Source organism: Montipora foliosa, chromosome 6, assembly GCF_036669935.1.
Source record: "Montipora foliosa isolate CH-2021 chromosome 6, ASM3666993v2, whole genome shotgun sequence".
NCBI classification, from domain to species: Eukaryota; Metazoa; Cnidaria; class Anthozoa; order Scleractinia; family Acroporidae; genus Montipora; species Montipora foliosa.
Window position 1 is genome coordinate 33,924,482 of NC_090874.1, and position 15,000 is coordinate 33,939,481.

The 15,000-nt window shown below is 40.8% G+C and overlaps 1 protein-coding gene across 5 annotated transcripts in view; it reads right to left on the reverse strand.

Annotated features, from left to right (window-relative positions):
* Positions 1-8,918: 8,918 nt before the first annotated feature.
* LOC138007179 (ADP-ribose glycohydrolase OARD1-like) overlaps positions 8,919-15,000 on the reverse strand; it is a 20,867-nt gene continuing 14,785 nt past the window's right edge. For 2 of the 5 annotated variants that reach the window (XM_068853942.1, XM_068853940.1), the window contains exons 2-5: positions 12,587-12,660; positions 10,725-10,896; positions 9,647-9,708; positions 8,919-9,357 (exon numbers count right to left, since the gene is read on the reverse strand). In XM_068853942.1, coding sequence (XP_068710043.1) covers positions 9,139-9,357; positions 9,647-9,708; positions 10,725-10,896; positions 12,587-12,610 — 477 coding nt within the window. In that variant the 5' untranslated portion in view covers positions 12,611-12,660 and the 3' untranslated portion in view covers positions 8,919-9,138. Of the gene's footprint in view, positions 9,358-9,646; positions 9,709-10,724; positions 10,897-12,586; positions 12,661-13,731; positions 14,097-15,000 lie in introns of those variants that run through there. The other 3 variants (XM_068853941.1, XM_068853938.1, XM_068853939.1) reach the window with 3 other exon arrangements.

Here is a 15,000-nt window from a genome sequence, read left to right on the forward strand (position 1 = left end):
CTTCTAATAAGTAGACATGGAACATTTTAGGTGACATTTGTTAACAAAGTGGAGGTTCCCTTTAATTTTTTTTTTGTAGCGATAATCACAGTCTGTTTAGACGAAAGGAAAGGAAAGGAACTTTATTTAAGTGTCTAGTCGTTCTAGCGCTGAAGCACTAATTGGGGACACTGTAAGTTGAAATTAACAATTAACACAAATCAAGTCAAATGTTGGTTTTTGAGGAGAAGGGAAACCGGAGTTCCCGGAGAAAACCTCTCGGTGCAGAGTGGAGAACCAACTAACTCAACCCACATAGGACGCCGAGTCTGGGAATCGAACCCGGGCCACATTGGTGGGAGGCGAGTGCTCTCACCACTGCGCCATCCCTCCACCCCCGCGAGCAAACAGGGCCATTTTCATTCTTTGGTTTTGTAAATTTTAGTTTAGCCATAATGCATTGAAGAACATTCAAGTCTCACGAGAGCAACAGGCATGCAATCTCTTATTTAAGAACATTTTCGAAAGGTCGCAAAATTCATTGGCAGTCACTGTAAATGAAAAATGTTTTGTTATACAGGCCCAGTTTTGGAGAATAATATGTATTTTTTATAACTCTTACTCTTGGCAGTAATGTGAATGTGACCCTTTGGCCTCACGCGTTTGCATCAATTTAATTCTAGTCTCCACCGATAAGCTTTTCGGTAGTAGAAGCAAGTGACTGCTTTTAAAGCTTTGACCCAAGCCCGGGATCTTTTTGTTCTCAAACACCTGTTAGGTTTTAGGTTGTTCCATTTATCAGTGAGATAGCTGGCTTTGTTTGCCTTGCCTTTTTTTTTTGCGTTTCTTAGCAGATCGTGATGCTCTTTGGAGGCGTTTTTCTGTTTTTGCCTTAATTTGTTTCGCTCGTTCTTCTGACTTCTGCATCATGCATTGGTTTGTGGCCATGAGGTAGGTTAGGGGTGTCTCAAATTTTAGGGATACTAAAAAGGGGTCCCTAAGCTGCCTATAAGCTAAGGTCCCTAAGCTGCCACTTAAAGGGGTGTCTAAGACAGGTGAAATGGTTGTGCGCATGCATAATGTCTTGGCCACACCGAGTTGGTGTTTGTGTCACTTTTCTTTTTTTGTTGTCCCTAAGAATGTTTAATGCAGCAATTAAGTAGGGGTCCTGCAGACCCTAACCCTAACCCTAACCCTAACCCTAACCCTGCAGATTTTTTAGATAGTAGATCATTTCTCATCAGTCCCTCCCCCCACCCCAACAAGTTTTTGCGCACGCTTCCTAATTGCTTCGATTGGCAAACTCGTTGATTCGATCGACGGCAAGAAACAGGTTTCCAGTTGGAAGAGCACTCTATGCAAGTATACACGGTTCAATGCAACCAAAACAGGGCTAATAAACCCAAGAATTCAATCTCTGTTCACTATTTGACAAGTAAACAAACTGGTTCGAGTATTGTGCTCGATCAACACTTCAGTGACTTCTCCTGATCTTCCAGGTGATTCCAAGTTGGACTGGAGCCAATTAAATCACACCTGTTGTTTTAGCTCGCGAACAGGCTCTCTCTCTGCGGTGGGAGAGAAGGAGAGACTGCACGCGCCCCTCTGAATTTTGAATGCCGCCTCCTGATATCATTCACGCGGAGAGAGCTGTCAAACATTAGCCAATCAGCGCGCATCCGAAGTAAACATTGAGTATTTCGAGGCAGAAACTTCCAAGTCCTCCCACAAACTGTAAAGGAAGGAAGCCTTCGCCAGAAAATCCTAACAACTACTGCAGATGCTGTAAAGCTTAGCTAAATATTCTTTACGGTAATTAATCGAAGTCCCTTTCCACGGAAAATGTGTTTCGTTCGTCTGGGAAAAATTTAGCACACAAACTTGAAATGACGGGAATCGTAATAGAGAAATGCCTATTTTGTCTCCACTCCACAACAAATAACAACACAGCATCGCTGAACCAAATAAGTTTATTTTGGGAGGGCCTGGCGAGAACCAACCCGAACACTTTATAAAACAAACAATTTACAAACTACGTAACAAATCCTTGAAAAGCAACCAAGGATAAAGCTATCTCCGCACGTACAAGTCGTTTACAAGTGCCAGTAGGGCTGGTGAGCCACAACACTTTAATTAATGCACAAAATATATAGCCTACTACTCCGAACAAGCAATCATCCTTGGTACCAGTTAGGCTGGGGAACAACAGCTCTGTCATTGCATTTGACTATAAGATAAACAGGCCATCTTGGCCTACATCCCCATATAAGCTCTCAAGCTTTGTGCCACTCAGGCTGCCAGTTAGGCTTGGGATCATCAACTCCGACGTACAATATAAGTAAAATACAATATAAACCTAAAGTACAAGAAACTAGTAGAGCTGAGCAACCGCTAACAAATAAAATGCGGTTTGAACGGAGGCCAGAAAAAAACCTGGCAGAAAAAACCCCTGTGCAAGAAATCTGGGTAGGAACCAAGGCTCAAGATCCAAGTGATTAGAAGCCAAAAAGGCAAAAAGACAAAAAGGAAATTAGAACAGCCGATCCTACCAGACTGGATGCATGGTACCTAGAAAAGAAAGAACTAAACAATGAAAAAAAATTTAAACGAAACGAAAGAACGCGGTTGGTTCGGAAGCCTAGATGACAACCACGTGTTATACCTGGTCTTATACACCGCTACATCGTTGCCCATGATGCCCCGGCCTGGAACCCGTGTAGTTATTTCAGCCTTATTCGCTTGCTCACTCGTCAGCAACAACATTTTCCCTGACCGCATCTCCACTGTGTGAGACTCGTCGACCACAACTGCTGCCAAATTCTAGGTAAAGCGAAGCGGAGATATCTTTTTAAATTTATTTTTATGAAATACAGACATTACAAATACTAGGACATCGCACTTTAATGCTAGGCAGATATCCTAATACCTACACCATTTTATTTCAAAGGGCTTATCGAGTATTTGTGATTATAGATATGTATTTTACTGATTCAATAATTGGAATATTGGAATATTTTGTTTATGTGTATTGGTGTATTGCCGGGTTACCAGGAGATCGGGCAATCATTTGTGGAGCCGCTCTGTCGGCTTAACCAAATACTTGCTAAAATCGTGTAGAGTTCCTCTATCGTTAAATCACCAACTGAGGCAGCTGAAATGCCCACGTTTTTGTCCAATTGTGATCAGCGATAACGCTTTGTCGAGGACAGGAAACTACCACGGTGACACGAAGTCGCCATCGTTGTATTTTGGCTGCTACGAAAAGCAGTTGGGAAATAAGACTTTTCCCGAATCCTGTGGATAACAGAGATAGAACTTCCTTTCGTTCCAACAAAGAAGCCATTGCATCGCGTTGATCGACCGCCTCATCACTACAGCGAAGTGCCTTTCTTGTTATCGGAGTTTGTCAATGGTGAGGTCACCAAGTAATTTAATTTCAGCCAATTAGTAGTTTGCGTCCAAAATTTGGACGCGACATTAAAACTTCAAAGCCATGCGGATAGGAAGACCTTAGACAGCAATGACCAGAACCAGGTTGCTGACCCGCGATTTTCGTTCAAACAATGGTTTGCTGGGGGTGCTCAATCTCGCGGGCTCAGAAACCTGGTTGTGGTCATTGTTATTTTAAGGCTTCTCATGCGGGGCAGGCCCTCATTCCACCCCCAACCCCAGTCCCTCATAGAGCCTGCTCGCAGGCTAATATTGTTTATCCACCCTGATCGATCCTTGATCTTGCACGTCATGCTAAGGTGGACTGGAGTCAATGAAATCACACAATAGAAAAACACGTCAATTTGTGACTACGATGAAAATAAAACAGAATTCTTCTGAATCTTTAACACGTGCTGCTTACGGCATCCCCCGAAAAACGCTGAAGTGGTGAATCTCAAAAATCCGGATTTAGATTTGATCCAAAGTATCCTCCTCGAGTGTGGCCCTAAATGGCCACGCGAAAAAAGAGCAAACGAAGGGGGAGGAGGCGAGGAGAAGAAGAGAGAAACCACCTGCAATCAACCCCACAACATTTTCGAAACTTCCTATTTCCAATCATGTGTGACGAACATGGGATGTCAACTACCAACCAATCATAGGGCGCCTTAATTCCCTTGAGAAAAGAATAGAACTCTCGCTGGAATGAGGTCTCAATTTTAAATGATCTCCTGTCAGTGCTTTGTTAATGTTTGACGTCGCTGTCACCTCAAAGTAGAACTTTGATCCAGTGTAAGTCTTTCGCGATTATTCCATCTCCTTCACGTCGTATAATGCGGGCGAAGTATCCTAAACCTAAAACTTGGTGATTTCACGTAGTCGTCATTCAGAGAACCGCAAAAATATGAGCTATAATCCGTGCCACACGTGCAGCACGATTATTTATGCTCTTTTAACCAATGATATTGCTGTTTTGTGGCTTTTTCGTCGACGTAGTCGTCGTAGATCTTAAGCTCCCTATTGTCCTCGTCGTTCCGGTCAAGGGTAGATACACTTTCGGCATTTCAAATTTCTTTATGACCTGAGCAAAACGTACATGAAAAAACGCGTGTTATTCGAATGTGGGTCCTAGAGGAGCAAATTTGTGTTTCAAAAACCTTCACTTCTGATCAATTCGAACTTTTTATAAAACACTCGGCTTCGAGGTCACACATACTTTTTTGCATGGTCGGAAGAGCCTGAGGCAGAATTGTCCGTTTGGATCCTCCAACATAAAAGACCTTCTCCTCCAAGGAAAAGTCAAATCTCGGATAAAACGATAAACGTACTTCCAGTCTTCGTAAAGGATTGATATTTCGCAAGGTGGGTAAGAAAGATATATTCTACATGAAAATGTAAAAAAATTAAATACACAAGTTTTGATCTCAGGGGCACTTAAACTTTAAGGAGAAAATAGTCTCAGTTAAGTCTTCGGCGGCATATTGGAACTTTAATCATTTGAGAAGAAGCAGAATTGGTTCTTTAATTAAGCTCTGCAGTTTTCGACAAGGATAAAGCAAACCTGATGAATATCCTCTTTGCCAATATCGGCGTTCTTGGAAGAAGGAACAGCAATTTTTCACAACAAAGCCAATCCGTAGAGTGTCGAGTCCCCTCTTTCTCAGAGATATTTGTGTCTGAAGATTTGGTGCATTTGCAAACTAAACGCCATCAAGCCAAGTAGATCTGGTGATCCGGATAGTATACCACCTAAACTAGTAAAATTAGCATAGCCTGCTAATGTAGCACACTTAACTCGATTTTTTTTCATATATAGTCGAGTGTAGACTGGGAGGATGATAAGCTACCCTTACTAAAGTTCTCTGACAACCAGACATCATCCACGTACTTCTACATTCCAAAAATAGGTGACATGGCCCTCCCCAAATACCTTTACGGTCAAAAGCTTTTGAAAAGTCCAAAAAGCAGACTCGGAGGTGTCCAGTAGGACTGTCTAGTTGTAAAAGCCAATTATGGACCATATCTAACAGACAGTAAGATGTGGATGTTCCTTTTAGGCAGCCAAACTGCATAGGGTCAATCGTATCCCTGACATCCTCAATCAACCACGAAACCACAAAATCTTCTAAAACCTTAGAAAGGCAGGGCAAACGTGAGATGGTCTTATATCAATCTCACATGTGGGCTTTGTGATTTTAGGGATTAGGATGATATTAGATTCTTTCCACGAGATTGACATAACCCTAGACGACAAAGAAACATTAAAAATAGTAGCAGCTGGAGTACGTTGCTAGTTCAAAAGCAAACTCTTCAAAGATTCTGCTAGGAATACTATCGGGACCATTGGCCTTATGGGGCTGAATTGCAGTAGGTGTTTTACATACTTCGTAAGATTGTACCATGGCAGCAAAGACAAATCAAGCGGGGGGATGTCCGAATTTACAGATGTAACGAACTTATTAAGCGCATTGGCTAATTAACAATCAGATAAGGTCTTACCATCACGCTTTAATAAGAGGTGAGAGGACTTCTTGGATCTACCAGACATCTTATTAACTATCCCCCACAACTTATGGCAGTTATATTTCTTTAGCTCTTGTACTTTGGTTTGATAAAAATATCGTTTGCGTTCAGCGATCATCTGCTGGACTTTGTTAAGTAGGGATTTCCATTTTTTTTTGGGGGGGGGAGTGGGGGTTTTTTGTGAATGAAAAGTGTTTTGACGTTCTTTGACAAACATTTACATTGATGGAGTTATCCACGGCTTATCTGAATGGTACTTAACAATAGAATCCTCTTGCTCTTGAAAGCTTTCCACCTTTGTTGGTCAATCTCCATAACGTTGCGCTCGAAACGTTTATTTTAGCAATCTTTCTTGTTGAATTATAACGGTTATACATAGCTTTCTTTATTCATGATTTCTCGCATAGTTTGTCGAAATGACGGCCGTCCACTCCTTGGTTTGTCCTCGAAGGACTCCCTTGTTCAACCATCGTTCGGTCTTTTTAAACAATTTGGCAATTTCTTTGACTGAATGGCCAGATGACCGTAAAATAGCTGCCTGAGCTCTAGCACAAACAGTGTCTGTGATTTTCGTGAAAGAGCAGTGAAAATCCAAAACAAAGGCAATAAATACGAAAACAGACAATGTGCGGGAAAAATATGGTGGGACAAAACACTCGCGCTTGAACATCGGGTGCGATAATTCAACAGTATTGTCATTTATTCAAATGTTAGATTGAAATTGCTTTGAACAATTATTTAGATAAATTTATTAACTGAATCAGTTTCAATTTGCCTAAAGATACATTACATTCTTGAAACAAAATGCAATTTTCAATCGGAAAGAACTTTCGAAACACCTTGTAGTTTCAGGGTTGTACATAACATCACATTTAGTAAAATATTAGAAATACAGCTCACTTTGATACCCGACGGCGAACGATGAAATTGTTCTCGAAGTCCATTAATCGTCATGCAAGATTCCAAACATTCATTTTTCACCCATTGTGTTGTTTATGGAGTTAACGTTCCATTCTTGAGCTCCCTAAGGGTATATTTTTTTAAAGATCCGATAAAACACCATTCGCGTTTACATCGGCTTCGCCGCCATTGCTTGTACTGTGTCCACAGGATAAAGTCTACGGACTTCTACTACCCCTGAAACGCACCGAAGATACGCGCCGAAGACTCCAGATACAAAGAAAATACTTAGCAGGGAAGTGACAGGAAAGACCCTATTGCGCAACTTTTCTGATTTCACACAGAGGAAAATAAAAACGAAAAAATGCCACTCATTTTTCGACTGGATTACCATGTGGCAACCCAGTTATGGGCCCCTTGCACGATTGTGATCACGTGGTACAAAAACCGCCATACTAGAACGCAATTTTCGCAGTGGGGCGTCTACAATAAAGCAAGTTAATCTAAATTTTCTTTGTTTTAGATATCCCAGTGGGCAATCTGCGTTCCAATATGGCGGTTTTTGTATCATGTGCAGGTGATCACTATCCTGCAAAAGGCCTATTACTGCTTGTACACCTATCTGAAACCTGGAGAAAGTGGTGGCATGCACTGAGTAGCGTTTATAGATTTCAGAAAGGCTTTCGATTGCGTATCTTATGCGATATTACCAAATAACCTGAAATATGTTTGGGATTCAAGGTTATATGCTTTCACGAATGACAGAGTATCTATTGGACCGAACTCAGTTTTCTGTATGTAGTAAACGGTCAGCAATCTAATGTTGTGAACGTTAGATGTGGTATTCCACAATGGTCAGTGCCGGGCCCCACTTTGTTCTTCTTATACCGTGAAGTGACTTGCCAAATTCAGTCCCCTCTGGCTTTGTTTTTATGCCGCGGCAGACGACACAATTGTCAGTATATTGGGTTGGCGATACTGTAGACACCGCTGTGACGCCTTTAAACACAGTTTTATATCTGTATTTGCCAAGGAAACTCCTGAACTGCTCATTCGACAAAGTGCGAAGCAATGTTAGTGATGAAGAGACCATTTATCGGGCATCTATATTCGGTGAATATTGGGCGGGATCGGATCGAATGGGTCACTCGTCTCCTGTGGATCATTATTGATGACCGACTTTCCGGGACATAGCACCTTATAGACGCAAGAAAAAAAGGTTTTGTAAACAAGCTGAACTTTTTAAACAGGAGTTCTTTCTTAGGAAGAGATGCCCTTTTAGATTTGTATCATGAAGGTATCCTGCCTGCAGTTTTATATGGCTTGGTTGTAAGTGGAGGCTGCACTAACACAGAGCAGCTAAATAGACCACTTTCGATATATTAAAATTCAGTCCCAAATAAAAGGTTTCATCTCGAGGCTCTGGGGAATAAACTCATACAAATCCTTATATTTATTCCCCAGAGCCTCGAGATGATGCCTTTTGTTTAGGACTGAATTTTAATATATCGAAAGTGGTCTATTCATTGGGAATTATTCACCGAAGAGCGGCAAGAGTGATTTACAACTTGCCTTTCGACACATGCCATTTGTTGACGTTTACCGACTTTGCAAGTGGAGCTGCCATCTACTATCGAATCAAAGATTTACGTTTTGGGGGTCTTATAAACTCAGTTTCGAACCTTGGCGGAGTTATTGATACCAAACTCACTTTAACTCGGCATACAATTAAGATACGCATTCTTGCACCTCATCTTCGGGAACATTAGTGGTGCAAAGTTCTTTTTTTGTGAGAAGGGCGTGCTTATGACAATAACTCTCAATAACTCGGTATTGTCGATTATGGGGTCAAACACACCTGATATTAAAATATGTAACCAACAAGGTTCTCTGAGTTTCACTCCTCGCATAGTTACCAGGGCCGTCGTAACCATGGACATTGCCTCAGTCATCATTTTTTCTTGGTACGGCCCTGGTTATCGGGACAAGAATATTTGCCCTCGTGATATCGATCCTAAAAGACTCGAGATGGATCTCAGTTAATTCTCACTTGTGACACCTTCTTGGACCTTAAATCTATGAGAGGGCAGGCTTCGAACTTTTTATTCATAGGCAGTGTAAGCGTTCATGTAAATGTGATACGCGCTTGCGCAGCAGACTCTGCTTTCTCAATGAGCCGGCTGATCAAGTTCAAGATGTGGCATAGTGACTTTTGGCTGACGAAGTTTCGTCCCAGTTTCCAGCTAAATGCCGGGCCTTTAAAGAAAACTGCATACTGCAGACTGAACCCAATTTTTAGTTCATGCACTAACGAGTTGTGTAAGCAGTTACGGATATATCAGTGTCTTTGAAAACATCTTCAAAAATTTGTTTAACAAAAGGCCAGTCCAGTCTATCCTCTCCTGTTCCTAAGCGGGGAACAACCAGCTTCTCAACTTCATTTTCCAGACAGTGCTCTTTTAAATGCTCCAAACACGAGTGCATTGACGAGGGCGTGGCCGCGTCCCACCAATTTTGTCTTGTTACCTAATAATGAGAGAGAAATATGAAAGACTTAAAGTTGTAAAAAAGGGCTCCATTGGTATGTTTTAGAAACGAGTTTAAAGACATTATTTCCTCTCCAAAAGATGACATTTGTAGGTCGATGCATTCTTAGTAAACAATAAGCAATATGAGCCGAAAAATATCAACCGCTTATATATCGAAACCTAGGGTACTTCACATCCCTACGCAGACGTGCTAAGTAGCTGGGACATCTGTATGAACATAGGTTTCTTTAGTTGCAGTGCAAGGTACAGGATACCCAATATCATACCAAATGATAAATGAAGCTTGCTTCACTCCTTTCTGACACTACGATATGACCAACTCTTCTCTCTGTAAAAAAGGTAGAAAGCAGGTTAAGAGAATGCAGATGAAGAAAACGAGTAAGACAATGAAAGATCCCTCTTGTTTCTCAATGGAATGTTAATGAATACCTTATAAATGGCAGCAATAACTTGACAATGGACAAAACTTTCATTGTAACTGATCATTACTTATTAGGCAAACTATGTTATTCAAGTGTAATACTGCATACAGCTTATAGCCTAGGCTTTTTTGTATTGATTTCGTAATTTTGATTTTCAATTTACAGTATAAGGAGGAAGAAGGACGGAGGCAGTGCGGCCAAGTGGTAAGTGTGCTTGTCTTGAGATCTGGACAACACATATCATGCTACTCCACTTCCCGTCAAGTTCAATCATTTCAAGCTCCCTTAAGCTATCCATCACAGGTTCGACCATTTGATGTTACATAAGCCAAACCGTTTAGTTTTTCCCTGAATTGCTTGATGCAATTATAATTATCCTGAATGGTTTATGTTAAGCTGCACCATTTGTCATTTGGCTGACCCATTGCACAATCCTGTCTCACTTAATTCGAAACAAAGCTGAGCTATTTTACATTGCTAACAATAATTATTTGATGTTAGGCTGTACTATTTTATAATACCAATATATCGTGTTGTTTGAAGAATAAGATCTAGTCTATTTCCCCCTTGACTGAATCACTTAGTTTCCTTCTAAGCTGAATTGCAAAGGACAGCTAGACTTTTTTTAAATTTTGACTTGATGGTTTATCATTTTGCGTCCAGTTTCCACATTCACCCTTATCCTGTTTTTGCTTTGGCTGGATGGTTCATGTTTATGCTACATTCCATTCCAGAAAAAATTGCTGAACCATTAATGTACTTCAGCTCTATCAATAAAAGAGTGAAGTGTCTTGAGTATGCTATCTCGCAACTGACACTTGAATCAACTTTGTTTTGTCTGTATTTAATTTCAAACTCTTGTATTTTTGTTGAGAACTGTTGCCCATAAAATAGCATTGAAACACTACTAATGTTTGTGCACCTTGTTTCTTTAAGTCCTCAAAACCACGACACAGCTTTTTGAATGCTGGAGTAATGGCTCCACTCATCTGTAAGTCTGCACTAACACAATGGGCCATTGAAAAGTCTGGGGGAGTGGACATAACAACCTTTGTAAATCCTCGTTCTTCAACCAGCTTAAATTGACCTTTTCCCTGAAAATAATAGACAGCAGGCAAGATGCGAGGTCATACCTCTAATAGATATTACTAGCCTATCATGCAATGAACACTGTATGATAAATGAATATTTTTCTTATTTACAAAAGCTTTACATTATAAATGGGGTTAGCATTGGTGGTACACACCAAAGTGAGGGTCCAATAAATCAAAGACTAGACAGCTCAACAGAAGCCAGGCCACAATGCCAGGCATGGATATCTTTTGGTTAATTAATGTCCCTTGCAACTGACCACAGTTAATAAACTGTAGAATAAATGTGATAGGCCTGATGCTTTAATTTATGAATTAAGCATTCAAGCATAGGGAGGGTCTAATAGCTAACGAATGTGGGGGGTCTAAAACAAAGGTCACATTCCACAGGTTAGGGTACATGTCACTGTGCTACACACAAATAAACAACACCGAAAGTGTCTCCTTGCCCTAATCACTCCACAAAAATGTTGTTTCAGGTCTAAGGGAAACGTTTGCTTAGTTGTTCATCACTAGAGCAGAGACTCCTAGTCTTGACCTGTAGAATGAGACCTGTGTGTCTTAGAATGCCCCTTTACAAAAACGTACTAAAAGCAAGAGCTATTGCTTACCACTATTGTATTTATTTAGATTGCCAGTTTGCAATAAAGTAAGGGGGAACATAGTGACAAATTAAGAGTACCATATAAAATTCTAACTAGCTGTAACCAAGGTGCATTCAATTCCTGTTTTGTCATGGATGAGGAATTTGAAAGCAGTTGTATATTTTGGGGAGAATCATTTCATACCCTCATCTTAGTATTTGTTCAGTAATGAAGGTATCACACTTATTATATTGTGAGATATCAGTAGCCTTTCATTGCTGAATAGCCAAACAGCATGACCATGGTCAACGGCATCCAGATATCAACCCCATCCAATAGGACTTGACTTCCCTTGGGCAAGCTGTTACACTATCACATGAGATCGAGGATACATGTATTTCTGCCAATTAGAATGCATTCTTCTTCATTGAATCCAATAACCATTTGCCTTCCCTTATTTTATTCCCAAATCAAATCAAGTCAAAACACTTTATTCACACTATTTTTTGAGGTTATTACTTGTTACAAGCATTTCACCATAAAAGAAAAAAATAATGTTATATATTTAAGTGACACTAATTGACAATATGTGTACAACAGCCAATGTAGCATTATATTCTTAAGATTTGAGTTGGCTGCTGTTCCCCAAAACTGCACTTAAAGTTCTCTTCAGAGAAGTGGGAAAAGAAAAGGAATTTTATTTAAGTGTCTAATCTTCTTTGTGCTGAAGCAATAATTATTATTGAGGTCACAATTTGGGTTTTTGAGGAGAGGGGAAAAATGGAGTACCCAGAGAAAAACCTCTTGCTGCAGAGTAGAGAATCAACAAACTCAACCGACGCAGATGACGCAGAGTCTGGGAATCAAACCCAAGTCTGGGAATCAAAAGAATAGAAAAGAATGATAATGAGATGATTTGGGGGAAGAGAGCAGTTTGTGTTTTCAATAAGAACCAAGTGGCTTCTTCTCAAATGATTATATCAGTGACAAGGAATGGTTATCAACCTCTATTTCAATCAATAGGTATCTAAACAAAAAGTATCAAATCAATTTTAGAGCACTGCCATGAGAAAAGATTAAAAAAAGGTTAGTGAGCATTACAACATTACCTTAACTAAAGCTTCAGATTGCATTGCTAAGAGACATTGAGGCACAATATGTAATCCTTTCCATCTGCAAAAACCTAAAAACAGCACAAACATGGAGTATCAAGACACTATGAATATTGAAACTGGTCATTCAACATAATACATGTTGTGGTGAACAGCCAAAAATGTTAGGCATGTAAGGGGACATCATCAAAATATCCAAAGGGATTTTTTACAATAAAGTGAATTCACCAGGAAATGTTAAGTCCATTTGCCACCAGACTGGTTTCATAAATTTCACATGTACTGCAAGGTCGTGATTTACGACGTTATTGATGGCTTGAATGATGTAATGGAAAGCATACATTTAAGACCATTTAATCCATCATCATATCATATCATATATCTTTATTTACCCTCGGATTTTTAGAGTAGCTTGGTGTAGCTAATATCTCCAAGCATTTACCCTCCCAACCATAATACACCACAGAAGACAGACCACAACACCGGGAACTACATACCCTACTCTTTACGACAAGTGTGCGGGTTTTTTTACGTCCCACAGGATTATGAACATTGAAGGGTTGTGAGACGGGACCTCCGGCTTATCGTCCTTATCCGAGAAGACTAGAGAGTCTAACCATTTGCAGATGTAATTACAAAGGCAGCAATTTCTCCTCAGTTATTTAAAGACCCTGACTGTTGGTCCGGCCGGAGTTGAACTCACGACCTCCCGCATAACAGCCCGGTGCTCAACCAACTGAGCCACCGGTGCGCATTGACTCCTACATGTAGTTGTGAGACTTAATAATATTTTTGTCTTTCCAATACCAGACGATTTACTCATCAATGAAGAAATGTCCATGTTGAAGGAACATTAAAGAATGAATAGATGCTTGCATGCTGCCTTGCTTGTTTGTGCAATGAATGAAATCGAGCTGGATTCTTAAGCAACGTAAGGTACTTGTGTGAACGCAGTCTTTCACAAGTGTTTTATTGAAGTAAAAGATAGAGACATGAAACAAGAAATACTATGGGAACCCATTGCTGAACCAAAAAACACAGGCATAAACAGATTTCCCAAACTTCCTTTTTTCATTCATCATACATGCAAATCAACTTTACGTGTGTCGACAAACCGAATTCATTGACGGAAGATGACATACCGAACAATCTCTCCAAAGTCGATATTTCTCTCTCAAGACGATGCTCACAAAAACAAACAACGTGTGGGACAAAACTTACCCAACGCTCTCTTGTGCAACATAGTTTTTGTAATTATTCGTGATAATAAGTGCACGTTACATGACAGGCGTTCGTAAATGCTGTGGCTTCCAGCTTACCCGAGCAATCTCGTTCCCAGAGCGAAACGGGCGCCGGAGGCTCTAGAATTCTCTTGAATGTGCGCGTACATAAAGGTCTTCTGGCTATTCGTGGAAAGTCAAACGGCTTTCAGAAACCGCTCTGTACAGAATACCGCTTCGTACGGAATACCGGTCGTTTCGCCAACGTGTCAGTTCGCCAACGACCTGTTCGCCAACGTATGAAGTCGGTTCGCCAATAGGCTCGATTACCAGCCGCTGTTTCGGGAAATGAGCCAGCGCTCACTCCCGAAAGCTGCCGTCTCTTCTCGGGGAGGATACCCGAACTCGAGTGAGCGGCGGAAATCGAGCCTAGTTCGCCAACGTCTAATGTCAGTTCGCCAACGCTTATATGTCAGTTCGCCAACGTCCAAGAACACCTTTTTCGTTGAAAATAATTGTCAATTAGATAACTTGCAATTCACTTCATGAGAGGGATTGTTGATGTGAACCGCCATATTTGTTATTGAACCTTTCAATGCGCCCCAATACACCCTCAAATTTTATTAGGTTTCTTTATTGATAGTTTATTGATGGTCATATACTTTTGCAAACTTGGTGGCTCCTAAAGGAGCCGTTTTTTGGTTGTGATTTTTAATGACTTCTTCAGTTTCCACGAGTGGGGCCGTTGAGATGTGAGCACGTTTTCAGCAACTGTGCGGCGGTCTTCTCTTTCCTTTCGTACTTCTCCCAGCTGTCGAATAGCCTCGCCTGCAGGTTTCGATACTGCTTCCGCTGGACCCGCTTCAGTTTTTCCTCGGACACAAGCCTGATGGTGACGGCTGGAGTACAGAGGTAATCCGCACTGCTAATCTGGCGGTGAGGCAGGAACGGAAGGGCCATTAACTTTCTGATGTACTGAGCGAGACTCAACCTCGTTTCCAGGGTCTCTCTTCTCTGCCTCCATTGTCGTTACATTGAGAAGCAGAGAAGAGAGATCCTGGGAACGAGGTTTAGCGAGACTTAAAACAAAATGCTACTTTTACGCAAGAAGAAACGCTCACTTTTTGAGCAACAGTTTAAAGACACAAGCGTTAAAGAAAACAAAGCACTCTGCTCCTTGAAAACAGCATA